This window comes from Drosophila simulans, chromosome 2L (assembly GCF_016746395.2).
Source record: "Drosophila simulans strain w501 chromosome 2L, Prin_Dsim_3.1, whole genome shotgun sequence".
NCBI lineage: Eukaryota > Metazoa > Arthropoda > Insecta > Diptera > Drosophilidae > Drosophila > Drosophila simulans.
The window spans coordinates 981,639-1,009,585 of record NC_052520.2 but is presented as its reverse complement, the minus strand read 5'-3'; the positions used below and the strand labels follow the sequence as shown (position 1 = coordinate 1,009,585).

At 47.8% G+C, this 27,947-nt stretch overlaps 1 protein-coding gene across 3 annotated transcripts; it reads right to left on the bottom strand.

Annotated features, from left to right (window-relative positions):
- Positions 1-137: 137 nt before the first annotated feature.
- Positions 138-27,913, bottom strand: LOC6730516 (protein O-mannosyl-transferase TMTC2). Of its 3 annotated transcripts, none has more exons than XM_039292484.2 (10): positions 27,563-27,913; positions 7,649-7,735; positions 6,108-6,663; positions 4,919-5,999; positions 4,742-4,856; positions 1,892-1,977; positions 1,437-1,825; positions 1,285-1,369; positions 1,021-1,178; positions 138-952 (listed from the first exon to the last, which is right to left on the bottom strand). In XM_039292484.2, the coding sequence occupies exons 1-10, from the start codon at positions 27,649-27,651 to the stop codon at positions 779-781; spliced, it is 2,820 nt and encodes a 939-aa protein (XP_039148418.1). In that variant the 5' UTR covers positions 27,652-27,913; the 3' UTR covers positions 138-778. The 3 variants fall into 3 exon arrangements, with proteins under 3 accessions (XP_039148418.1, XP_039148422.1, XP_039148426.1); XM_039292488.2 differs by lacking the exon at positions 27,563-27,913 and adding an exon at positions 22,805-23,659; XM_039292492.1 differs by lacking the exon at positions 138-952 and having other exon boundaries at positions 1,057-1,178; positions 1,285-1,364.
- Between the last annotated feature and the right edge of the window lie 34 nt (positions 27,914-27,947).

The window sequence follows — 27,947 nt, the reverse complement described above, 5'->3', positions numbered from 1 at the left end:
CGACTGCAGTGGCCGCAGCGGAGTAAGTACGAAAGGAATGCGCCACTGAGCAGGCTTACGGGTTATGAGATGGGCAGGGCTCCGGCGGAATTAATTGGTACGTCATCCAAGCCCAGTCAAATCCTCAACGCAATCAATTCAATTTCACTTCAATTTGTTGTTTTTATTATATGCTCCTTGCCATATCTTTATACAATGCATACATTTCTTGATCGGTATCTTTATTCGCTTAACTAAAATGTACACACAACGGACAAAACAATCTCGAGAAGCCAAGTCATATCGTATATATATAGTCAATAATATGACCCACAGCTCGCTGGGTGCCTGTGGGTGTCTCATATTTACAGTATTTTACACGGATATTTAAGCACGTTACGAGTAGTTACCCAATCATCGTTCCCACGGATCCACTTTGCTCCTATAGCTGTACAGTAACTCGTTCCCTTAACAGTTAGATAGTTTAATTATTGTTCTCTCTGTCGCTTCTCCACCGATTCCATCTCTATCTGTAGCTCAATCTGTCCGCTCCGTTTCGGTATCTTGGTATCTTGGTATCTCTATCTATTTTGTGACATTCTTTGGTCGCTGCTTGGATATTTACACGGCTGCCAGCTGCTAATGATATACATATGTATCGAAGTCCTTTGTATAAATTCTGTAGAGTTATCTAACGCTTATCCAGCCCCGCCCTTCCTGCCTCTCCCGTTCCTATATAAAAATATCTCTGCCCTTTGGCCTATAAACTTAATCGCTAGCTGGCTGGCCACTACAGTTGCTAGACATTCGTGACACCCAGCTTGGCCAGATTGCCCAGCGTGATGGCATCCCCGGGCTGAAGTCTCAGGGCCGCCTTATAGCTAGCTGCCGCGTGATTCGTGCGTCCCAGCAGATGCAGTATGGCCCCCAGATTGGTGTGAGCATGGGCATCGTCCGGTCGTAGGGCCACAGCCTGAAAGGAAGAAGGACTCTGCTTAACGAACAGTTCATTTGGAAGTGGTTGTTCATCAGTGGACTCACCTTTCTGTACCACATTTCCGCATCCACTTTCCTGTCCAGCAGTCGCATTGCGGTGGCGGCGGCCACCACCAGAGCATAATCGTTGGGCGCCAGTTCCGCGGCTCTGCGATGGTAGATGGCGGACTCATGATGTCGCGACTGCAGCGAAAGGAATTCGGCTACGGAAGAAATACCAAATATTACCAATTTAGAATGCAAGATCTTTTTGGCATTAAGTAAAAGGGACTACGAGAATTCTTTAGGCTATGTAGGGATTTAACTCACCATAATGATGATAGACACTGGCCTGATCGGGCGCCAGTTTCAAGGCTCGCTTGAACCACATCTCCGCCTCCGAGGCGCGGCTGCTCTGCATGGAAATGGAGAAGGAAATTAGAAATATTTCCTACTGCACCACTGAAAGGCGGATCACCTACATTTCTGGCCAGTGTGATGCCGTAGGAGAGATGAGCGGCCACCTGGTTGGGCTGCAGCTCGAGGGCGGCGCGGTGGTGTCGCTCCGCCTCGTCCCACTGCTGCAGGCGACCGAGGACATCGCCGATCCGCTGGTAGAGAACCTCACGCTGCTGCGGCAGTCCTGGCAGCGATGACAGTGCCTCTCGGTAGATGGCCAGGGCCCGTTGGAGTTTTCCCTGCTCCGCGTAGAGGGCTCCCAACTGCAGGTAGGCCGAGCTGCGAGCCTGATCGTGGGCTGTTCGATCTCGAACAGAAGCCCCATCCAGGTTGGAGCCCGCCTGCAGGATTTCGATGGCCTGCTGGCGCTTGCCCAGCGCTATAAATGATATGCCCAGGTTGAGGTACGCCACTGCAAGGAGGAGGTGCAATCATGAGTTGGCTTCGCCACTGGATAGAGACAATCCCGATAACTCACCCGCCAGATTCGGTCGGAACTTGATGGCGCGCTGAAAGCACTCGACAGCTGCGGGATAGACTTGCTGATTCTGGTGCAGGATGCCCCTGAAGCGAGAGTGAAAGTGTTGACATTAATAGACTGAACTTCTCCAGCTCTTGTGATCTAATTAGAGCGCCGAAATTGGAGGGACTGGCCTCTTTAGGATTCCCCGGAGCCTGACAAGTCGAGTGCCTGGGGCTGAAGAGACGCCACTCAGATGAGCAACTGTTGATACACTCAAAAAAAAACCAAGCTGCTCGAGGGATTAACTATCAAACTATATAGTACTAAACATGAGCAAAATAATGATCTCTAATACACATATATCGTCCATAACACCTCCAAAAAGTGTCACAGAGAAAAAATAATGACTGTTTCTTAAAGCTAATGATCTAAACTTACTATTCAAATCATTTTTTGGCTGATTTTTGAAAAAAAATTTTTTTCCAATTTTTGCATTTTTTATAAGGGGTTACATCACGTTTTTTTTTCGAAAAATGGCAAAATTTTGACATTTTAAAGTGTGAATGCCATTCGAAGGGAAATTTTATTACGAATGCAAAGAGATATGACACTCTTAATTTGGACGAATAATAATTTTTTTATCGACAAAATTCTGCTTATTTTTGAAGAGAAAATCGAAATATGCATTAATTACAAAATAACGTATTTCTTCACGATTTTTTCATCATAGCATGGCAAAAAAGTTTCACACCGAAAAAAGAATGACTGGATCTTAGTTCTAAGTTCTAAATTACTTTCTCAACTAAATATTTTTATTGTCGAGTTGAAAAGTTGAACTGTAGCTTTCGAAATGAAACGAAAGCAGAATGGCACGCACCTTTTCCTTAGGTGTACTTGGAATTATGTAATTAGTTGGCCGCTGCCAAGCAGTTGGCTCTTAAAGCGACGACAGCCTTGCAGTTTTCCCCAACCAATTTCAGAGCGGAAGGCGGTGGAGGAGGGATCGGAAGAGGGTCCTTTTGAGTTTCCCCATTCGAATGCGAGCCACAACAAGTGCAGCAGCGAGACCGACAATAAAATCACGAATGTTTGACGTTGGGCAAAGTAAAAAATCAAATTATACAGCTCAGTGATTTGCTGGTATCGGTGTTTGGCTGCTCCTGGAGGACATGTGGGAGTGAACAGGCACTGGGGACTTTGGGGAGATGGCAATCAGTCAAGCAGCGACGACGCCGCGAGCATTGCTATTGATGATTTGATCGCAGTAAATAATGTATGTACAGGAAGGTACGGGAATGTGTATCCGCAGGATTGCTTGAATAACTAGGGAGGGGCTGGCTGCTGCGGTTGAGCCAGCCAGCAACAGCCAACATTGATTTTCGATTAGCGCTTCGTTCGCTTTGTAGGCAGCTGAAGGCAGCCTGTTGAAGGGTTTCCAAAGGACGCAGGACACAGGACGCAGGCCACAGGACTCGGGGTTGAGGACACACATAACGGCAGCCTTAGCAGTTGTGACCTGGTTCTGAACCATTGACTTGAGCACCGTGGCATTAGCCCGGGAATGGAGCTAAGAATCGGGGTTAGTACAAGCAATAATCTGGCTTGCGACAAGCCGCCTGACGTTGACAGACAGGCGGTAAAAAGGAAAACCCGAAATGACGCACTGAATATTCAAAGCGCAACTCCGCGCTCACTTTTCTTTCGCTCGCTTTTTTCCAGCTTTGTATTTTGTATTTCGCATTTCCGCTTTTCCCCTTTTCCCACTGGCTTTTCCTGCTGCTCCGTCCCGTTTTGTGTCGCATCGCGTCGCTGCTGTGAAATATGCGCAATGAGCAAAAATGCAATGCGAACAGACAACAGACAGCAGACAAAACACAGCCCCAGCGGAGTACTATACCAAACAGAAGGATCTAGGAGCACGCTTACAGACTTTGTCAGACGTTGACAGAGGGACGGAAAGTCGGAAGGGACGAGCGGACGGAGAGAGTGTGAAAGCTAAGGACTTTTGTGGAGCATCCTGCTTGGAACACGGGCAGAAATAATCAGAAGTGGTTAATCCTTCTTCCAAGCACTAGAGGTGGAGCTTCCAAGTATGCCAATTTTTCGGCACATCCTTGCGCACTTTCATCACTCGTAGGTTCGAGTATTTTTTGGCAGTTTCCTGGGCAATATTCAATGCTGAGTCGGTTTCTCCCAGTGCATGCATCACGAAATGCGCATTGCTTCTGCAGCGGCACGCAAATGCCCTGAGCAGGATACAAATGGGAAAACGAGACGAAGGATGCAGTCGCATGGCGACTTGGAGGATTGGAGGATTGCTGCGTGTCTCGGGCAGCGCGAGAAGTAAAAAAGGAAATGGGCTTCATTTGACAGCTTGTTCGGCATTGTATTGCCATCTCGGGGACGGAGTCTCATAACTGGAATGCTACGCTGCATAAAATGGCCGCGCTAAATGCGCATCCAAGCGAAGGACTTTCAGGGGGTGGTGGACATAGAGTGCCCCGTGTGGGCGGAAAACGCATGGAGAGATAATGAAAATGGCTGCCATTTATCGCATCGCTTTTGCCTGTCACATGTGGGTAGGCAACATAATGAGGCCAGTTCCGGTTTACACTTTTGCAAAAAAACCTAACAGTTGTATGAGCATCAGGCTAGATTGCAAGTGTTACGTGACTTTTATGAAATGTTTCACTGCAAAGAGCAGAATGGAATTCCATCAACTCTTTAAAGACCAGAAAGCCACCTGACATTATCTCTAGCTCAAAGAAAAGGAAAACTAATTGAACTAACTACTATAAAAAGAGCGCTCTAACTGCCCGCAAATGTTCGCTAAGTGCTCAAAGTTTTCGGCTATCGGTTACTCACAGGTTAAAGTGCACATCCGCCATGTTGGGCCTGAACCGAATCGCCTCCTGCAGGACCTGTTTGGCCTCCTCGTATCGCCCTTGTGAGCTGAGTACGCTGCCCAGATTGCCCAACGCTAAAAAGGCAAATCAAATTAGCTGGCCGTTCTGCTGGAAAGGATTGCGGGGGAGCACTTACCCTTTGGCGGATTGATGGCAATGGCGCTGCGGTAGAGGCTCTCCTCGTCCCGCCAATCGGCGTTCCTCCGCACAGTTCGCAGGCTCATGGCGGCCAGGAGGACACTGAAGCTCAGGAGGAGGGTATTGCGTGTCCTCTGGTTGCAGGCCATTAGCTTGGAGACCCCGTAGCCCACCAGCAGGCAGAATCCCACGCTGGGCAGGTACAGCAGTCGCTCGGCCACCACGAATCCCACGTAGAACAGCAGGTTACTGGCAGGCAGGAAGGGCAGTGCCAGGAAGCCAAGGGACATGATCAGCACGCAAGCGTCCCGATTGGCGGGCGACATCCCCTCCAGCGCGTAATCCTTGGAGGAGCACTGGAAGCCGCCACTCAGGCTGGAGCTGCTGCTGCTGCTGCTGGAACTCGAGCTGGAGGAGCTGGAACTGGAGCTGTTTGTGCTGTTGCTGCAACTGCTGCTGCTGCGGGAGCCGCGAAAGGCGGAAGACACAAGGTGAGGGGCTTGGGCTGGGGCTTGTGGAACGGGGGAACTCCCCTCGTAGACGTAGCCACTGCTGTTATTGTTGTTGCAATCGCGACATGGAAGCGCTTCCTGCTGTTGCTGATGATAGGCTGCCTCAAAGGCTTGGTACTTGGTGTTGTTGGCCATCCGCTTGCGCTTGGAGCGCGATTTGCGACTGGCCACCTTCTGGATGTGATACTGCGGGAAGGTTGAGCTCACTCCACTGTGGGTCACCTCCTTTGACCCGCTTAGCAGTTGTCTACAGCTGCGCCACGCCACGCCCACTAGCACAGAGTAGAAGCAGGCGGACTGTGCATTGCGGCGATCCCACAAAGAAGTGACTCTGGGCAGGGCATCCATGCCCCAGTCGAAGCTCAGCACGTTCGGCTGGAGCAGCAGGCGCAGATTGAAGACGGGCAGGTAGAGGAAGGTCAGAAATCTCGTCCAGACGGAGGGAGTCCTGGCGATCGGGTTGTCCGCGCTGGAGAAGGCCGTCTGCGGACCAGGGACAATCACTAGGCGGCAGTAAGCCATGCAGAACAGAGCTCCAAGAACGATGCACACGGATCGCAGACGTTGCTATGGAAAGTAGTCGAAAAATAGGGACGTTTGTTATATTATTATTATTCTATGTTTAAGGGAGTTATGCTAGCTGGAGAGACTATTTATCGTATAAAGCTTAGTTACCTTGTCCACCTGTCCGCTGAGTCCGCGCATCACGTCGAAGAAGGCGCAGACCAGAAGCGCAGTAATAGCCGTCTCCTTGCAGAGGAGACCGGCTGCAGCCAGGATCAAAGTGGCTCCAAGGGCCAGCCACTGGCGGGGATCCCCGGACTCGCGCCACCTCATGTGCCGCAGGTAGCTGAGGTACGTGAGCAGGTAGCAGACGCAGGCGGCGACGTCCGCCCGTCCCACCACTCCGGCCACCGCCTCCGTGTGGATCGGATGGGCGGCAAAGAGCGCGCCTGCGGCCAGGACCGCCCACACGGAGGCCAGGAGGGTGCGCGCCACCCGCACCACCAGAGCCGTGGCCACGCAGTGGAGCAGATTGTTGACCAGGTGGAAGCCCCAGGGCGCAAAGCCCCCGCCTATGAGGTAGTTCAGCCGGAAGCTGAGCACGCACAGCGGTCGCCAGGAGCCGTGGGATCCGCTGTCCGTCAGCGGAGTGCCCCAAAAGTCGTTCGAGAAGCTCCGCTGCCAAGGAGTTCCGCCCGAGACATCCGCATTTGCCAGGATGGCTCGTCTGCAAGGAGAGAAGAGGAATTGGGGTGTTAGTGGAGATATCAGAAACACCGTACAGACCATGGAGCCACTTCCGGCCAGTGATTGATTTTCTCGTCCTTGAGGTTTGAGCTCTAAGTCTTGTAATCAAAACTTACAAAATACTATTTATCTTTCTAAGGTCGATTTTAATATCTAAACACTTTTACCGAATCCAAGGCCAATGGTTATTCAACAGATGTTGAAAATGCAATGTTTACTCTTGAAAATAACTTAAAGGACATGCAGGTGATATGGGCTCCTGAAGAATTCGCGTTCGTTTATGGAAAATCCGGGCTGTTTGCTTTATACCCTGCTTCCTGTGCATGGGAATGGAGGCAGCTAGCATTCTGAGAACGACTTCCACTACATTGGCAACATCATCGACTGCTATCCTATTGGCTTTTCCCACACAAGCACACTGCCCCGTAGCAGGGCTTGCATTTTGGTCTTTGGCGGGAGTCCTGCTCCGTGCGAGCCCCGCTCCTCGAGTTTCACCTCCGGCATTTCTACTCCACCACCTGTGCACTCTCTGCACGCACGGCAGGCGGACTTTTGTAGGATTTTGGCCGGGTGTTCGTGACATCGAGGACGGCGCTGCCAGCAGCTCGTATATCATGGCAGAGGCCGATGGGGAGGTGGCCACAGCAAACTCCTCGCCCTCCCCCTCCTCTGGCCACCTGCCCACACCTGTGCCACCGCCAGTGGTTCACATAAACAAATGCCACTCTAATGCCGCACAAAGTCGGCGGAGCCGCCAGAGTGGGCTGAAATTCGATTTTAAGCACCACTGGAATTCCATTGCAGCATCAAGGCATGCCGCAGGCGACCCCCGGCTCACTTTCCCTTCCTCCGCCTCATTTTTTTTGTAACGTAACGCAATTCAGGCTACGCTATCGCAACTTTAATAAATTTGCCTGGAAGCTTGAGCGTTTCTCCCCCGATTTCTCAGGCATAATGACTCTTACCTGTCGTCGTAGACGAAGCCAGCGCCCAGGGTGTTCAGATACAGGACGAAGGCCAGGCTGCAGCAGAAGAGGCACGTGAAGTCCATGCTGGAAGAGAAGGGAGAGACGAATCGATTAGTTTGCCGCTCATCCACAAGCTATTACGTAAACTATCTCTGAATAAAGTGTTCTGGCAAAGTCGGGGTCTTATCGGTTAGATTACAAATTAAATTGATGCCGAGACAAGTCCAAAACACAAAACACTAACTTAGTTTCGAAACAATAGATATAATGCTCAAGAGTAAGTCGACAAGTTAAGATAGAATACTCAAGAATCCGCGATTCTTTCGATTTTTATTGAAGTTTTTAAGCCCGACTAAAGAGTAACGGAAAATAAGTACGGATTTCATTATTCTTTTTCGAGTGTACATCTTGTATAATAAGCTGGGCGACGGGCAAAAGTTGTGACATTCATCCGAGATCCTTTTGCAGTCCTGTTTTGCAACTCTGGACGGATCATATTTCCCATTACGGGGATTCGTGGGCGGCCTTTGTTGCTGCTGCCAGCGGCGGTAAGTAACTGCTGGCAGTAGCTTTTCCTCTGCTTTTCCTTCGCTTTCCGCTGGCTTTTCATTCCTTTCGGAATCGGGTGGCAACGTACAGGTAAATTGCATTCATGACTTCCTCCTTTTTGGCGCATTGTTGTCATTTCGGACTCCCTGACAGCAGTTGTTGTGCCGCCTTTGTTGTTGCTTACTGCCCGTTGATGATGTTGCCACAGCCATTACACATAATGAGAGCCAGCAGTCTGTTGCTGTTGCATTTGCTTATCCCGCCCTCCCCACTTGCAGTCTGCCCCAGCTGCCGACTCTATGCACATTTGTTGCTGCGGTTGCCAACGTCAACACGCCAGACTGCCTCCCCCCAAAGCCAAAACCCCGAGATACATCCTCTCCTCCCCCCGAATCGTTGGCACTAAGAGTCGCAGCAGTTGCAGACAATAAGGGCTATCAACAAGCCTCGGTGGCGATGTTTGTCCGTAAGCCAGCATGTGCGTGTGCAGCACTCCTGCTTGGCTTCTCCCCGGAATAATGGACCCATGAGATCCTGGGAACCGCAGCCACATTACGCCATTCCCAATTCCTTTCATGTCCTGCTGCTGAATGTGGTAGCATAGGTGCTTTGGATCAACTTAGAGTAAAGTATCCAGCACTACCTATTCATTGAATCGATAATGCACGAATGAATCAGTTTTGTAATCACTTCAAAGGTAAGCAGGTACACTGAATTAAGCCCTCCTTGTCAAATTGATCTTAAAGCTAAAAGGTACATAAGACCTGATTCAATGTGCAATCCCCAGATTCAGATTGAACTAGTTCACCCAGTCGGGCCAAATTGCGCAACATTAGCCTCTTTCCTTGCCTTTTTCGACCCAGAAGCTCATGCTCGCATGTAATAAGCAGTTGGCTTAGGCCTCGCTAAGTCTTATGAAGGGATGGCTAAGTGGGCGGCATAGTTTTGTCGACGTTGACACACTGAGAGATTTGGCATTATGCACGAGGTCCTGGTCCGGAGCGGCTTAGGGCCAAATTAGCAGCATTCAATATGCGAGTAAGCCGCAAAGGGAAAGTGGGAGCAGCGGAGGGGGACGCACATTTACTGTAGTCGCACCCGCTAAAATTGCTTTGCTAATGAGCCATAATGATGAGCTTGGCCCCGAGTTCTTTTCTTTTCCTTTCCCTTTGTGGGTGTTTGCCTGATTGATTTGCCTGTAGTTCGCTTCCGAGCCATTGACTTGGGGCCATCTCATCTCGGGACTATCACTCGCAACTTGTCAACTCACTTGGCGAGCGACTCGCATACCAATTATCCGCAAGTAATAGCCCACAAGCTGAGGAAGAAGGTCCTTTGTTTGCATGGAGCCGCAACATTTCCACTCCTTCCTTCCGCCCAATCTTGCTGCTCTCAGCGTTCCAGCCACGCGGGCACACATCACGGCTCATTTGGGCCATAAATCATGTTTTATTTTTGCAATTAGCCCGGCCACCGCATAAATAACGGGCTTTTCATTGTCTCAATTTTCATGGGCCCACCATCTCCAGCCTGCCTGCTTGTGTTTGCCTATTTAACAGCTTCGGGTTTATTGTTGATTAAATTTCCACTTTGTCTTATTACTTGCCGCCATCGTCGCACTTTAAACTGTTTGCACACAAGTTCGAGCACTTGCCATTTTCCTTGCCTTTCCACTTGGCTCATGCCAGTTGGCACTTTTGTTTTTATTGCCCTGCCACCTGCCATCCTTTGCTGCTGACCTAGTAAATTGTGTCGTCTAATGGTTTTTCTTTTTTTGCCTTCGCCGGCTGCCACTCCCCCACACAGTCGGTGTTTTTTCATCGCTGCGTTTGTTTGTTGTGCCTTTGACAGTTTCCGCTTCCGTTCGGGCAGGTGTTTCCCTGGCACCGCCAAAGTTCCCACCTAATGTTCGCCCACAGAAGGTCGCTTAACCCTTGGTTTTCCCCCGGATGCAGCTGCAACCCGCACCCGAGCCGCCCCTTTAAAGTTCCAATCGATCTTTATGAAGTGGTAAGGCATGAAGAGTGGGTTCCCGATAACCGCACTCCCCCAGTAGACTTGGATCAATCGAATAACTAAATTTAATAATTGCCTATTAATAATGCATATACACTATAAGTAATTATTGATTTTTTATCTGTGCAGCTTGGAGCGAGGCATCACCAGGCCAGGGTCACTCTGCAGGCCACAATTAGCCGGCATCAGCGACTTTGGGTATTAAAATTCCAAATTAATTGCCCGGCGAGTGGCGTTGGATGGCCCGAATGCCAAAAGCAGCAGTGGCCGTATGGAAATTAGAAACAGGCCTGGGACCCCGGAGACTAATAGACGTGAAATTTAAGCGCATTGAATTAATTTCCCTGCATACACACCCCACACGAATAAAGTTATTTAGGGCTGGCAGCAAAAACTATAATTAATAGGCGTTTTTATTTCACTTTGCTTGATTATGCATAAAATTAATTATATGCCGACACCTGCGGCCGGCACTGGCCCCCCCGAAAGGGGTTAAAACCACCCCCGGCGCCCACAGAAACTTGGGCATACTTTTTTCGATTCCACTCCCTCGAAAGGTAATCATTTGCCGCTTAAATTGCTGTCGAATAAGGCTGAAAAGGGCACACTACAGTTGAGTAAACCTGCCAAAAGTGAAAGTTTATTATTATGCGGTATGCAGCGTTGGCCGCTTGGCCGGTTGGCCCACACATTGCACTCTGAATGGGCAGCGCTAGTTTTGGGGCCACCCTACTCCATACTCCACTTTGGGCCCGTCCTGGCCAACCGGACATCAAAATAATGAACGGAAAGGCAGCCATTTTGGGAAAGTACCGTAAAAATGCCGAAAACGTTTTAAAAATGAAACGATTACACCATTGCGGCTTGCAAACGACCAAGTTATGATAATGTTTGGCCAACTAAACTCGTTTAGCTTGCCAAATACGACTGCCCCAACCCCAGGATCTCCCTCTATTTTCACAAAAAAAGAAATACTCCCCCCTATGTGTGAGTGCGAATGTGCAAGGTAAGCCTCACAGCAAGTGCGCAACACATGCAAACAAGTCGAAATCCAAGTGGAGAGGATCGGAGTCAGTATTCCGGAGTCCGTAGTGCGGAGTCCGTAGTGCGGAGTCCCAAGTCTGTTGGGCACATTGTGGATGCAGTCGGCCCGACTTTCCGGTCAGTTTTCGTTGCGAGCGGACTGCCCTTGCTGCTGCCAATATTTTTTGAGGTATTTAGAAGCCGAGCTGAGCTCTGTGGGTGTCTCTTGGAGCAGAGAGGCAGTATAAATGTTTATTGGCTTCAAATGCACTCGAAGAATCAAATATATCATTTATGTAAGATACTTAGAGCATGATCAATGACCGGACTAAAGTTGTCTAGTACTACAACCTTAAGACCACTCCTATTAAATATAGGTCAATCAGACTTAATTGTATGTTTTAATTTAGCATGAAAATGAAATTTCTTTTAGTGTTCGAGTCAGATTCCAACCAAAGCCAGGGACAGACTCAGGCTTTTTGGCAGTTTTATGCTAATCGCAAAAAGGCAGTTCTCCCGCCCCCTACACACACACACACACATGGATAACACATGCCAATACACACACACTCGCCTTTCGGGGGCGTGGCTGTTTGAGGGAAACTTTTCATATTTTGGCCCTGCAGTGAAGTTTTCGTTCGCTTTCGGGGGTTTTCCTCGAGTTTCGGTTTTATAACTCGTTGAACATTTGCCCAACGGTTCGTACAATTGCAGCTGCACCCCGCATTTTCCCGTGAAAACCTGTCTGAGCGGCTTTTGGCGAATTATGAAAGTGCCGCAGTTCCGCTTCGAGGCTTAAACTGCGACGAGATTTGAATACGAAGCCGGCTTCGATCAGGAACTATTTCGGCATTTCGATAATAGGTGATACAAGCAGTAGTTCCTATACCAACCATCCACGAATGTTTCGCTTATTGAACATATTAACATTTTCCTATCGTAAGATATTTAAATTAATGGTCTACGCCCCGAACACAAAGCTATGCCGACAGACAGCTCCTTCAGCCGCGCATAAATAATAATTAGGTAATAATTAGCATCTGTCAATTAACAGAGCTCGATACGCTCTCGAGTTTCGCCGGGCACTTTCCCCATTTCCCGCTCGACACTTCACAGCCATAATTTAATTTAAATGCCCAAAACTGTGAATCGTTTAATTATGTATTCGCTGGCACACACACACGCAAAACACTTAACAGGGCTTTCGGGGAGGAAGGATGCTACGGATTTACTATGCCAAAATGTTTTGGCGCCCGAAAAACAACGCCGAAACCCAAAAAGCGGAATCCAAAGAGTCTCGATAATCGCAATGTTGGGCAAAATTGGGCGGTGGGAAAATGCGGCGGGAAATGAGAAGCTGCGGCCTAGTTACGAATAGTATGATAGTGTGCGTAAGTGAGCGTGTGTATTTGAGCTGCGTTAATTGAATGCGCAACTGTCGTGCCACTCCCCCCCCCCCCCCCCCCCCAGCCACCTCCTTGGCCCCACACCATGTCTACCCCATCATCTGCGTAAGCCTGTTGAACAATTATAACTGGGATGTCCAAATGCCAAGTGCCTTGAAATTGAGTCCGACGACCAACGTGGCGTATGCGTGTTGCTCTATATGCTAATTAAAATGACATGTGCCCATGTGTGTGTGCCTCTTCTGTCTGACTGTCTGTCTGTCTGTCTGTTTGTGTATCCCTCCTGGGTGTGTGTGTGTCTGTGTGCGCTTTGTGCTGTTTGCATTACATAATTATAATTACGCATACGCCATGTTGGCGCTCATTTGATTTGACCGTTTTGCTCCACTCAAGAAAATTGTAGGAAAGAATCGTTTTTTAAATTATGAATAAGGATTTATTTTACCATTAACGAAGTTCAAGTGTGGTGTTTATCTCAATTTGTATTTGAAGTCAGTCCAAAACTATGCACTTTTCAAACTGTTAAACATGCCTAAGCCTTTTTCTCCGTGTACGAGTGCAGAATTTGTCCATTTGCTCCTACTGTGTGTGGTAAATATTTGCGATACTGTTGCACTTGCACCACCAGCTTCCGACGAGGCTCCCCATTTTTTGTGGCCTTTTAATAGTGGGCATCGAATATTTAACGTTTTGACGCGTATCTCAAACAACCCGGAGGAAACTCCCCGAACAGGATGCAAAACTGTGCAAATCGAAATATTAACTGGCAGCGGGAGGATACAAAAAAGTAATGCACGCATTTCTGCCGTGGCTCTTATAAAATAATTTAACCAACCATGTTTGCACCCATCAGGTGTCCCGCGTCCTGCGGATTCCCGAGTGCGGGTATGGGACCAGGAAAGAAATCCAATTGCTAACCGCAAACATAATTAAAAACTTTGCACAACCACAATCGATGGCAAACGCGATTGGGTTCCGATTTTCGGACATTACACAAGTCACGTGGATCTCTGCGTGGAGGGAGTGGCGGGAGTGGCGGGGTTGCCGGCTGCAGTTGCAATAAAATTGAGCGGAAATGCTCCCGAACTGCAATTTTGCTCGCTGCCTCGCATCGTACGTGGGCATAAATCCAATTAAATCACAAGTTACGCAATGTGATAAGTCACGTTGTTTATTGTTTCAGCGCACACGGCGCAGGAGTGGGAAAGGCGGGGAGTCCTCGCTCACCGCAATTTATGCACAACCGACAGGCAAACACTGCGAAACAAACAAACAACCCACGCTCCGACAACAAATAAAATAAAATAAAGGAAGCTGGCGAAAAAAAGAAAAGCGAAAAAACAGCATCCACACGCCAAAATGAAGCCCCATAAAATAGTGCACACTAAACGCAGTCTGTGGATTTGGCCAACGTATATCAGCCGCGAACACGCAGAAACCGCAGTGGATGCAATACCCGTGGTTCTCATAAATGGATAATCCCCGGAAATAAATGATCCCGGGCTTAACTAATGCTGCAGTCACTGAGTTGCTTTCAGCTTAATTCTGCAGCTTAAAGGTCCCACTTGTGTCAGAATGTATCCATAAAGGTAACTAAGTAACTGTATCTTTTTCCATAATTAAATAGTCAAATAGTCGGAAATCTTTCACGAATTTAGTTCGATTCGGCTGACTTTAAGGAGAAATCCGTCTTTCCACTGCAATCGGACGACCCAGTTTTCAGGTTGACCAACTTTCGTTCCCAATCCCCTGTCTCTCACTCATTATTTACTTTTGGCCAACTCTCGTTCAAGTTTGAGGGGCGGGCGGAAAAAAGGCTCAAACCCGGGTGAAATATGAGCTGAAAAGCAGGAGCTGCCAAACAATTTTTGAAGTGCGTTTGGCGCACATTGAAGTTTGTGTGGCTTTCAGCGCTGCTGTGCAAACTTGATTATTTCTGGAGTTCCAAAAGGTAAGCCGGTCCCAAGTTTATTGAAGCATCAATTTTTTGCTGGCCAAATTATTTATTAAGTCCCCGAAAAGGGCCAGCCAACGACTGCAGACTCACCGCAGATTCGACAGCCGCAAGAAAAGGGTTTTCCCGAGCGAACTTTTAATGTCCTGCCAGGAAGTGGAAATGGGAATGGAAAGCACGGAAGAAGGCAGCTTTAAGGCAGCCCCGCATCAAAGTCGCGATTCCTTTTATGGGTTTTTAATGCCGCAGCATTATTAGGTGCCTTCTATGTTGCGCCATTCGCCTGCCCCTTCGCCAGCGGCATAAAACCCCAACGAGCGGCGCGTCGGAGCGTTAAAATTTGTCACGCGCGCCTCCGCACATGGGGCGTATGTGTAATTTTTTCGCACTGCGCCCAGGGCGAGTTTCCGCATCGATCGATGTGTGCTGCCAGTGCGCCAGCTGGCAAATGTATATCGCAAACATTTCTATCAATCATTCAAAGCGATTGATTCGCAATGCAAACGGAGCGGGCTTCTGACCTCAGTGCACTTGCAAAAACCCTTTTTTGCATCACAAAAATGCAGCGCTCGTTTGAAAAATATTTGCTTAAAGTTAAAGTACCCAACGTTAAAATCAGTTATAAATTTAAACATAAATTTAACAAATATTTCTAGCCATTTATTTAACTTAGTATTAAAATCACAATGCACCCAGTGTACAGAATGAAGATGTATGGCACCTGCAGCTGCCGGATTCCATTGCCAAAATAATGCACATTGCAATATCGCTCTAACTCACACTCGTGCGAACTGACAACCGACAGATTTTTGCCATTGTGCAAAAATGCTCGTCATGTGCGGGCTAAACCAGGACCAGAGATGCAGGTGCAGATTCAGATTCAAATACTGATACAGATACAGATACAGATGCATATATGGAACACAGTGCGGGCAAACAGTCAAATAAACAGGATTGGCGGGTGGTGGAGTGGGGCTCCATCCACTAAATGCTGGTGGCCAGCAGCTTGCTGTTGCAAATTTGTATCTGCTATGAAATGTAAGAATGTAATTGATGTGCCATTTGCGGCGACGTGGTGATCGAGGAGGCAGCTCACGCCAAAACCCCTCGAAAGCGTTGCAGGTGGTGACCCCGAAGTTTGCAAGATAAAAGCGCATGCAGCATCGCCAGTGCACAATGAAAAAAATGTGAGCTCTTCCGCATTTCATGCTATTTGCCAGGCAAACTATTTGGGCCTGTGTTTGCCCACCAGATTGGAAAATGAAATATGTTTGCACTAGATTTGTAAATGAAACTGCTAATTAGACTTAGCGGCGCATTGCTATTGGCAAATATATACACCGCATGTGTTAACGTTTGCATGGGTTTTTATTATATAAACAAACTTTCTGAAGTACGCAACTTACTATATATTATATATAGTAAAGGTTTTTCACATTTCTCTATCTGTGATTTCTTTCGCTTGCTGCATGCCAAGCACAGCATTTTAAGTGAATGAAATGAAAACAAATATTGCAAATTTACACAATATAGAGCGTACACACACCAGTGCACTGGGGATTGCAATTGTTGTGCGTGTGTGTGTGTGCGTGGGGATGGATTGGCATATCTGTGGTGGTCCTGTGGTTGTGGCCAACTGTCCATTATGCGGCTGCTTCATTCGCGGATCCCGGGCTCTTATTTCGGCTTGGCCTGCAGTTCGCCTTCCTAACGATATTTAATCGATGATGTAACCAGTCAGAAGCGGCAGGGAGACCAAAACACCAGTCACATATATTAATATACTACAACAAAACTCTGAAAAAAACGTCTAATGTTTCAGTTGGATTGTAAAACCCGAAATCGTCAGAGACCCCGACTAATTGTCGATTCAACAGCCATTCCGATCCATCTCTCAGTATTCACCGCATTTCTCCCTTCCGCTTTTCCTGGTCATGTTTGAGATGGGCAAATACAACTTACTGATTTTATTGCAAATTGATTTTATGTGCACCTGCCACGCCCACAATCCCACACACCTACAGCCGCCCCGTTACAGACTGACTGCCAGCAGTTTAATTCAAACAAATTTTTCATGTTTACATTGCAGGGCGATAGTGGAAACTTTTTAATCAAAGTTAATTGGAAAGTTTTGCTTTGTCATTCCACACACACACACACATACACACGTAGCCCTACGCAGACAGAGACAGATGGCTCTATAGTCTGGCCAGCACACTCACACAGACACACACACGTGCATAAAAAGGCAAACTAAAAACTGAAAAGTAAAATGTAGGTTATCCTTCAGCGCACACAAAATGGTTCTCGATTCTCTGTGGGTTACTCCACCCCACCCGCTCCATCCATCTGTCTGTCTCTATCCCGACCTATCCCCATCCCCCTTCCCCCTGCAACTATCTCTATTTCTATCTCCATCTCTATCTCTGCCTCCATCTCTGGCTGTTGTTGGCCCACCTTTGATGATAAAATGTCATTTTGCTCGTTTACGTGTTCGTCGTGTGTTCGGCCTTCTCTGCTTCTTCCTTGCTGCCATTGCCAGGGCTGACATTCAACGCTCTTGATTAAATTTTATGCAGTTTAACTATTTCTTTTTGGCCCAGAGACAGAGGGAGACGGATAGAGTGGTCTCTGCGCCGCTCTTTTTATTACGTTTGAAGGCTGACGGACGCATTCAACACTTGAGCGTACACAGGGAAAAATGTCTTCTTACTAGCATCAGCATCCAATAGATGGTTTTCCGAATAATTCTGCCACATTTGGCCGCATCCACACGACTACCAATGGTGCAACGATCTTTTCTGCTGTGTAGTCCTTTCATATCCTTTCATACCCTTCTGTGTCTTGTCTGTAAGCTTCAGTTTATGCTGCAACCGGAAAATTAATCCTAATGAGTGCTGACACACACACACACGCAAGCCGGGCGGGAAAAGAGGAAAAGCCAGTGGAAGAGCGGTGGAAAAGGAAGGGAGGAGGAAGCGGTGCAGGCAGTTTGTTTGCGCATGTGAAGCGATTTATGCTTTTTATGCCCTTTCTTTCCTGAGAGGTATATTCATGGATCCTGAATAGCTGAAGGGCTTGTGGAGTATCTACTATATGCTCAGTAAAACTTGAACTTTTCCCCATATGATATAGGATTTCGATTACTTTGAACATTCGTTATTTATTACTAGATGTTTACAACATTACACAACACTAGATGTGACCCCAAAAGCTAATCTTTTTTTCCTCAAAATACCCAAAAAACACCTTTGATACTAGAACTTCGTAAAATATGAATAGTTGAAAAAAGGGTATTTTCGCATCGTTTTTCCGCTTATCTCTCGACTGTTCTCTCAGTCCCGGATTTCTCTACCTCTGTTGCCTCGGGCCGAGTTTGTTTTTGTTGGCTCTGTTGTTGCACACGTGCGTCACATGTAAAATGCAATTCCCACACACACACTGGCATTCAGCTGCAGTGCCCGTGTGTGAGTGAGTCAGTGCATGTGTGTGCGCTTGAAGGGGATTCTCATATAAAACAACATTTTGTAAGCAATTTATAGGGCCATAGTGTGGCTGACTCACAGTGAATGGATGCCTGGTCAGGAGGTAGAGGAGGTTTGGGGGGTCCGGAAAAAATATATGAGCATTGGGGAGGGGGGCTGTGAAAGGAGGGGGGAGCTTCCTTTCAAAAGTGTTAAATGCCGCGTTTTGCATTAACTTGCATTGCTCGTGCTTTCCGCTCCTCCCCGCCTCCCGTTGCAAAACCCTTGGGTGGTGGTGTCTTTTATGGGGCTGCCATTGAAACGCGACCGTTTGCCACTGGCTGAAATGAAATCAGTGTCAATGTGGAGGCAGGAAATTCGTTTTGCGATGCGTCAGCTTTAAACCGATGGCTGGGGAAATTAGCTTAAGGCCAGGAAAGGATTTATCCGTCCTGAACTGCACTGGTAGCGATATGCTTCGATTCCAAGGCACTCGACTCCATAACTTGCTCCACCCGTGGGCTTTCCACCCATAAATGCCGTACGCTGATGTCGTCGAGTCACGTAAAAGTGTATTTAGCCAGGCCATGTGTGGGTGCCGTGCCTGGCACCTCGGCTAAGTCCACCTGGCCCACCTGGCCCATCTGCCCCTCCATCGACAACAATGGGCGCAAAGTAAACAAATTAAAATGTATGCACAGGCAGTGGCATATGCGCTAGGGTGTCGTCAATTAGGCAAAGAAAACAAAAAAGCGCCAACGAAAAAAGATGATTGCATAGCTCTGGGGGAAAAGCGGGTAACGTGGACAAATCATTTTGCCAGCGATTTCAGCGATTTTCGAGTGCGCAAATCGTTCCCCCCGTGTGTGTCCTCGATTTCGGCCCACTTGCTCACTTTGCCAGCCAACCGGGCCGTCAACAATTGTGGCAGCACCCCGCCTCGCTTCTTTTTCCCTCTTGGCCAACAGCTCGCATCACATATTTGGTTCATGGCAGATTACGTATACGCCCAGTTTGAAAATCGTTTGCATTGCTTGGGAAAGGGTTTGGGTCCTACTATGCAGCCTCTCGGCGTTCCAGTTTCAGTTATTTGGGCGGCTTTTGTGTCGACGATGTTTTGGTAACAAAAGAGCAGCACGTTTTAACTTTTTGTGCCCATTACCTGTACACCCAAGGCTGCGAAAAGAGTGCACAATAATTGCTAGCCTAGAACAAGATCCTTTCACTGAGTTACACGGTATGGAGAAAGTAGTATTTCCAGACCAATCAGCTTTCTTTCTGCAGGCTGTCAATAAGTTTAGGTGGAAACTCTAAAAATATTGCCCCCACAGTTGGCGCCAGTTCTTTTTCCCTCACATGCGAATTTGAAGCATTCCTTTTATTTTCATTCACTTATTTTTTTAGAACAACTCATCACTGAAATGCTCTACATTCGAGCATACCCCAGGCCTTGCAGCACATACTTGATTGTTTTTTCGGGTTTTGTTTCTGTTCCTTTTTGCGCATGTTTGACATCAATATAACTTTATTCCATATACCAAACCAACCACCCAGATGCCCCACCACCCCGCTCAATTCACTTGTTCCAAATATGCAAGAGTTGCATTTTTCCTATGTTCGCTTCGGTTTGTCCTGTTTGCTTTCGTTTGCCTATAGTGCTTTGTGGAAATTGTCATTTGTTACTGTTGCTCTTGCTGTTGTTGCAGGCACATATGGTAATGCGTTCTGCTTGTTTCGTTGCTTGTGGCTGGCAAAACATTTTCATGGTTTATTCGACGCAGCTGCACTGCTGCTGCTGCTGCTGCTGCTGTTGACTGCTGGCAAAGATTTGCACTTTGGAGGAGGAGGGTGGCCTACCCTTTAAGCCCATTGGACTGGGCTGCTCCCCCAGCACTTGCCACTCAAACCGCAAGCAAAGTTCGCCTGTAGTTGCGCTTAATTATTTATCGTGTTTGAAGTGTGCAAAAAACAATAATCAACAAATTTACTTTTATCTGTCACGCCCATTACGCCCCGTTTTGGCCGCTCATTCCGCCCGACTCGTGACATTTGCAAATAAATAGGCAACTGTAACAGTAACAGTGGCAACAATAACAAACCAAATATAAATAAACCCGTAAAAATGGGAGCAACAACTTTTCACATGCGCGCAATTTATGGTCGAAAATGAAATTGCATTGTGTACGAGTATGTGTGTGTGTGTGTGTGTATTTGCGCTTGCAGTTTAATTTAAATATTTTACACTCGCATCCCCCACTTTTTCCTGCGTTGAATTTGTGCTTTCACTCCCCTTCTTTGTTTTTGGGTCTTTAAAGTTTGCCAGTGGCTTTGCCCCACTCCCCGCTCCCTTGCTCCAATATTTAAAATATGAAGACCATTAGCTAAATATTGGCTTTGGCACGCTCACGCACACGCCGAAAAAGGCGGGGAAGGCGGCTAAGAACATCCCAGGAAAGCAGTCAATAATATTAACTCGGAATTGGGAGCGGGAAAGCAGTGGCATCGGAGTCTGCCCCGTGCTGTGCATACTTATTTGGAGCTCAAGGCGCCCAGGGGTGCTGGGTATCCACCATTCGGGGTGCTTCCCGGGGGTGTGAGTGCATAAAATAAAAATAAATGCTAACAATGGCAGAAAGGAGCTCGGACTGGATGTGTTGGAGTTGCCTTCGCTGGCGGTGTCAGGCGGTTTCATGCGGCGCAGCACGGAAAGCCGGCAACAACAGCCGAGTACACAAAAAGGCAGTGGCGTGCCCCAGAAGGGGGGCATCCTATTAGTTAGTATCATTCTATTAACTATGTTAGTGCAAATAGAAAGAATTAGTTAAGAGAATCTAAAAACTGCGATGCTTCCTTATCCACAGTTCACTCCTTGGAGTAAACTAGTGTCCCCCCTACAAACGTACGCCCCTGGGCAGAAGAGGCGTTTTCGGGGGCGGCAATTTGTTGTTGCTTCTGCCTGTACTTATGCTAAGTAAAGCGATGATGTAAAAGACAATAACTGGGGAATTAGGGAAGAGGAGCGGCGGCAGAGACCACAAATTCAGCCTCCGTCCGCCTGTCGGGTTTTGGTTTGCTTCGGTTTGGCATTTCATAAAGTGCGTAACAATTTGTTTACATATACTTCTGTGTGTATATCCGTGTATTTGAGGAGCAAGCAATTGCGGTCAAGTTAATAGGATCGGTCAATGCGTAAATATGTTTTTTAAGTAAGCCAAAAGAGTTTAAGCGAGTGTGTTCAATATCTTTTCCCATAAGATTTTATCAATTTTAAAACCCAAATTCTATATAAGTGATCAACTTGAATGATTTACATTTAAGACGGTAAGCAGTTCTTACTGAGGTAACAGATTGAAATTCCCGAGCAAGTTCCCTACAACTTTGACCTTCGCTGTGCTGCGAGTCCATTTGTATCCTTATGTATGCAGATTTATGTGTGTGTGTGTATTTGGCGTTCACTTTTGCGGTTCATCCGCTTTGATATTGCTGGCATTTATGTTTTAATACTTTGTTGTCTGGCCATCCGATGCCAACTCTGGCGGAGAACAGCCCGAATATTGGGCTGCCCTTCAGTCCCGACACTTGCTGAAAGCTGCTGTCCCCGGCACGCCCACTCCCACGCACGCCCCTTTCGGCTGTGGCTCCTGCCGGCAGACCTGACCACAGACGCAGTGCCTCCACAATGTCATTAGGCAGCTGTGCGAAAGTTTTTGCTCACCTGTGCGACCGCATCGAGCTCCGTGATTGGAGGGGTTTTGGTGCGGGCGGGGCGGGGCGGAAGCGGGTGGAAAAGCGAGTTAGCAGAGGAAACTGAAGCAGAAGCAGAAGTGGAAGCAGGTTTGGTCGCTCAGCCGTCGGGCTTTAAAATTAAATAAACTAGCACACAGCTGCACAGTGCACTGGAAACAAATATGAGTCACTCGGCCAACACATATACTGAGAATCAACGGGACCTTCGCTTCTGGATAAATGTAAGTCATATAGACTTTTCTCACTGTGCACGCATATAATGCGAAAGAGCGGAAGAGAGCACAGACACAAGGACACCCACGGAAATGTAACTAACACACACACAGGCAGACAGACTCGCAGAAGGAATCTCTCGCACACACATATATTTTAATGCAAATTGAGCAGAATTAATTTAGTGCTGTCTGTGTTTATCTCTGGTGCGCTTAATATCAAGCCGTCGTCGGTCTCCGTTCGCTATCTCTTTCGCCACCTCCCTCTTTCTCTCTCTCTCTTTCCCTTCCTTTCCCCGTCTCTCTCTCTCTCTCTCTCTCTGCCGCTGTGCTGCTCCCTCTTCTGGCTGGGGCATATGTTAAACGCTTGCCAGGCCCTGGCTTTATTTTATTAAAAAGTGGGCTTCTGCCTGCTCCGCTTTCTTGGAAGCAGCTTGAGGCTGTCTGTCATTGCTCTGTTCCTGTCCCGCTCCCTCCGGCCCTACAGCCCTCTCGCTCTACGGGCGAAATATGTTGCCTACATTCTGGCATCACTCATACATGTACATTCAGTGCGAGGGGACGGACGCAAAGCAGACAATTTGACAATTTTGTGGCTCACCGAGCGAAATGTCTGTGTAGCGAGTCCTCGGCTGATTATTTTCAGGATAATGCAGGAATCTCTGGAGGAATCAAATCGTTTTCAAAAAAGAGCTGGAGTTTCAGAGTACTCAATTTGGAGTCCGCAAGCCAAATAACATTTTTTCGCCGTGTACATTCATATGTAAAAATTCTTTACTCACAGACTCGATTCCAGGACCCCCCGCCCCTGCGGTTTGTCGGTCGCCTTTGTTCGGGACTTCCGTTGGCCTCCGTGCGCATTAGACACGCATCATTTGCGCGTTTGTAATCAGGCGAAAGTGTTTCGACTTTCGACGCAGCACCCCGCCGCCACGCCCCTTCCAGCCCACCGCCTTTTGTCTCAATTGTTCGCACAAACACACAGGAAGCACAGCAAGCAGTGCGTGCGATTCTAGTTTCAAAAAAGTTTTTCAATTCCAAGTTTTATGGGCGACAAGTTCGCCGCGTCCGTTCATCTCGAGCCTTGGCTGTTCGCACCGTCCGGAAATATTTTCCAGAGGACCATGGAAATGGGAACTCGCCTTATTTCGTTTTATTTCCCCGGCCGCACGTGATCACAATTTCTGATGCAGCGCGAGGAGCGAAGGCACACCTCTGGCAAAGCCACCGTGAAAGCCACGTGTAAGGGGCGAGCAACAAGTGTGGTGGCCAACAGTTCCGGGTTCCGCTCGGCTGGCCAGGATTCGGACCCTGATTTCAGCTGGCATCGTTTAATTTTACGCTCCAGGTGCTGGCCAAATCGCAGCAGGCAATTAAATTCCATTTGAGAGCTTTGCTGCAACAAATTCGCGCCCCATTCGCTGGCCATTTCTTCGTTTCCTGCTCCTTCGTCCTGCACTTATTGCTGAATTTTAGTTGCCTCCTGCTTTTATGTCCTTGCTGGCACAGTGTCCTGCTGGCGTCCAAACCCATGCAAATTCCGCACAGAGTTCGAGGCTGCAACAAATTTGCACCTATTTTGATGCACTAATGCATCCTTTTTAAGCTTCCCACCTAGAACTTCCCATCTGAGAGCTGAACGTAAGGACTCACTCATCTAAGGTTCAGTTTATTTTTTGGCTTGGCAATACCAGGTGGAGATAGCACAGCATCCTCAGAATAAATATGCAAGTTTCGATTTCATGTGAAGACCAGGGAGATAAAAGCGAACTATGCAGCACTGCTATGCATTGTTCTGAGCTCGGCATAAGTTTGCCGCTCCGTTTTTCGAACTTTTGCAGGAGGAGAAATGCCGAAGCGAAGGATTTTATGAAAATAGCTGAAATAATTTTCCATTAAATTCTTGCGCATGAAATTATCGCATTAAAACGAAACAAAAGCCGCTTTTTTCGCACTCGAGTGGCACCCCTTGCCACGCCCCCTGCTCGCAGCCCCTCCCTACACCACGTCCATTGTTTGCTTAAATTTTGCTCAGTTCCCAGGCCCTCTCTCCTCCTCTCGCTCTGCTCCTCGGGAGAGAAACTCTTCTGCTATTTGCCTGGTGTTTTACTGTTTGCATTCATCTTCATTATTTGTTTGCTCTGGCCCAAGTGGGCGTGGCAGTTCTCAGGCCCCTTTCTCTGCAGAGCAGAGAAAGGCGGCGAGAAGAAAGTTGCCTCCGCCGTTGAGCACTTGGCAGCGAAAGTTTTTGACACAGTTGATTTGCATTTGAAATCCTTGCCGTGGCTTTCCACTCCCGCCAGCCGCCCGCCCAGCAATCCCGATCCAACTCCGCCGAGGGTCCGCCGCCGCTCCACAATGATTTATGGATTTTCATCATATTCTGTTGATTCGGGGAATATTTATGATTTGCCAGTACTCCATTTTCTGCTCTTCGCCTCGTCGTCCTTGGGAAATCTGCTCGCTTCAATCGCCTCTCTCTCTCGCTCCGGTGGTGGTATTCATATTTTCGGGTAGCGCTTTTTGTTATAAATTTTTCGAAAAAATTGAGTACTTGCTGCGGCCATGGAACAACAAATAAAAACAAAACAAAAACAAAACAAGACAGAGACGGAAGGCGAAAAGAAACAAAAGGCCAACGGAAAAATGCTGAATATGCGCAAATTGAATTTGATTTTTAAGCACTGATTGCTTTTATTGTTCTGGTCGCCGGGTCCGGTTGGACTACGGCGGAATTTGAATAAAATATTCTAAAAAAGATAGCCGTAGCGAGCAGGAGGAGCAGCATGGAATGGAAATGGGATGACCAGCCGCATTGGAGACCGTAACTATGCTAGAAAGTCAGCTGGCCTGTACTAGGAATACTTTAGCAGTAAACCCAGTAAAAATCATCGAATAATTTTAAGTGTTAGCTAAAGCTTATAAACACAATGGAAGGTATTGCCAGTATAAAACAAAAAGCAGGGAAAAGTCAGGACAACAAAGGGCCCGTGACAGCGCATCTATATTAATTTATTGATATTAAGCTTTTGTGTTGTGCGAATTTGCATTTTTTGCACCGGAAGCCGCGAATAGTTTTTGTCCGCGAATCGATATGAAATTGAAATAAGCGAGTTGCAGCAACAATTAGCCAGCCATTTGGGCCCAAATTGATTTTGGCCCACTTGGGCCGGAGGAGTGCTGACTGGCCCAGACGGAATTGCCATTTCATCGCGAGCCCGCAAAAAACACATTAGCACCGGAATGTGCGCAAATAAATACTTAATAACCCGCGCCAAAGCGCCTGCACAAATGCAAGTCAGGAACGGGCACATTAGCATGAGAATAAAACGAAATTACAGTCTTTAAAATAAATGTATGCGGAATTCCAGCATTCAGCTAAATGCGAAATAAATTTGCCAGAAGACAAAGCCACGGGTGGGTGGGTTCATCTGCGTTCTCGCCGTTTTCGGCGTTTTCGGCGTTTTCTGGGCGGTAATGTCAATTCCCTGGGCGTTTGGAATGTGCCGCCACCGACGCCGCCGCCGCCGCCAGGAGACGCAGAAAATCAATTTCGGTTACAAGTTTTCAATAAAGTGAAAATAATGTCGCCAGCCAAGGCGCTCCACTCCGCTTCGCCATTATCCTGCAGGGAGAATAGATAGGAGGGAGGGGCTGGGGAGCCCGATATCGAAGATATGGCGGAGCACAGTGCCTGCGAAAATCAACGCCGAGTGTCAAACAATGAGGGTCGTTAGAGGCAGCAAATCGAAGCCAGCGAAGGAGACTCCGAAGTCAAGTGCACAAAGCGTCAAATGAAAAGGAAACTGGGAGCTGGGGCTGGGTGGGCATCCCCCGCTTTGGGGACCGGGATAAGTCTAGTGATGCGTAAAGCAACGCACTGTCAAAAAATCCTACCGGAGTGCTGGGGATCCGATCCGGCGGAAAGTATCAGCAAATCCGACTCCGTCCCGAAGGCTGCTGGTGTTTATTTATGTGCCTTGTGCCTTGTGATAAATCACTGACATTGATGCCCGCAGGCGGCGGAGGAGGAAGGTGCCCCCATCCTCAACCCATTTGGACTCGCACCTAGTTCTCTGGCGCTTACTGATTCGATTTGAGGTGTGTGTGTGTATATAAGGCTTTTAAAGTGATTTAATAGTTAGGAGAGCTAATTCAGATGCTTGAAATGTATGACAGAGTTTAAAGGTTACGGGAAATGCTTGTGGTTTAAGCTTTTGGAATCATACTTCATCAAAAATGAAATACCATCAAACCTGAAGTAAACGAATCACACCCTTAACCTAACCAGGGAACCACCGTCAGCCTCAGAACTCGAGCTTTAACAGTGAGTCCCGCTCCAAAAAACCCCACCAGCGAAAAGTGTCCTTAAAGGGTGCATAATAAGTTTATCAAAAGTCGAACAGGCGCTGGGGGGCGGGGCACTGGGAGTGTCCTTGTGGTCCTTGGTGGCGCCGCCCCGCAGGAAATAAAGCGGCGCTCAATCACGGCGCACGCCGGAAATCGGAAGTTAGCAGGCTCACGATATCGAAGGACAACAGCAGCGGCATCGCAGAAGCGGCAAGAGTGTTGTGGCAGCTCGAAACTGAGACACAAAACTCGGCCGCAAAAGTTGGAAACTGTTTGGCAGCACCAGATAAAATGTTGTTGATTGCGACGCAGTTGAGCGTTAATAATTATTATTTTGGGCCATAGATGCCCGGCTCCTTCTTATTTTTCTACTGCTACTACTACTACTTCTCTTCAGCCTGCAAGTGAAACGTGATTTCTGATGGCCAGCAATTTGTGGCAGATTTATTTGTGCATTAACCTCGAATTTGCACCGCGTCCATTTCGATTTCTCCTCGAATTCAGCCAGCACGTTGCCGCAGTGATTATCGACGGACGGAGCGTTTCTGTGCGGGGGTGTCAATAAATCCGGGACTGCGATTCCGAGAACAGGACCAGCTGTTTGTCCCAAACTTTGTGTGCGCCGGCCAACTTATTGATGCTGGTCATGTACTACTCGGCTGTGGAAAATTCCGGGGGCAGGAGCCAACAGCTGTGGCGCAGCATTGATTTTCCGGCCGGGCCGCACTTTTATGGCTTTCATTTATGAAATTTTTGACAGCCAGTCGCATGTGCCCCGGAAAATTCCTAATTATTAGAGGGCCTTCCATTAAAGCCAAAGGCTCTCCGCAGAGCCCGTCGCAAATCGATGGCCAAAAGCGGGGAATGACTACTTTCGAAATCCCAAACGAAACTTTTGCGTACGTAGTGGCATTTTTGAAATGGAAACCCTCGTCAGGCTGAAGTGGGGGTTTCCCCTGCTGGAAATCATAAATAGCTGCGCAGAAAAATAACTTTCCATCCGAAGACTTTCATTATGGCCCAGTTTCTTTTGTTGTGTGTGGAAATTTATTGAAAAACTTGAGTCAAATTTAAAGGGGGCGAACTGGGGGCAGGGGGGCATGCCACCGAGCTGGACAACTTTATAGCAGGTTGGAAATTAATTTGATTTCTCGTTAGAGCCACAACAAGATAGGGGCAGTGCAACTCACTTTGATTTATGCAGCCGGAGCCGCAGCATCCCCAGCATCCCCAGCCAGGAACAGGGGTCGCCCCCCAGCCAGGGTTCCAGTGACGGCATCTCTCCAGGATCCGGTTCGGAGGACCAAGACTTATCGGTGTTGCACTTCCTTGCGAATTGCCGGACTCGAGAGCTCACTTAGTTTGAATATTGTATGTTCGCCAGGCTGTTGTTTAATGCATGCTGCAGATTTCGTCGCATTTTATGTGATTTTATTTGGGACACACAGCTCATGTGTGTGTCTTTTGTTTGCTCCAATCTATTTCAACTTGCACTTCTCTTGCTGTTTGTGTTTGTGCTGTATTTGCCTTCTCCTCGCCGCCTGCAAGAGCAAAAAATCAATAGCCAAGTTAGTG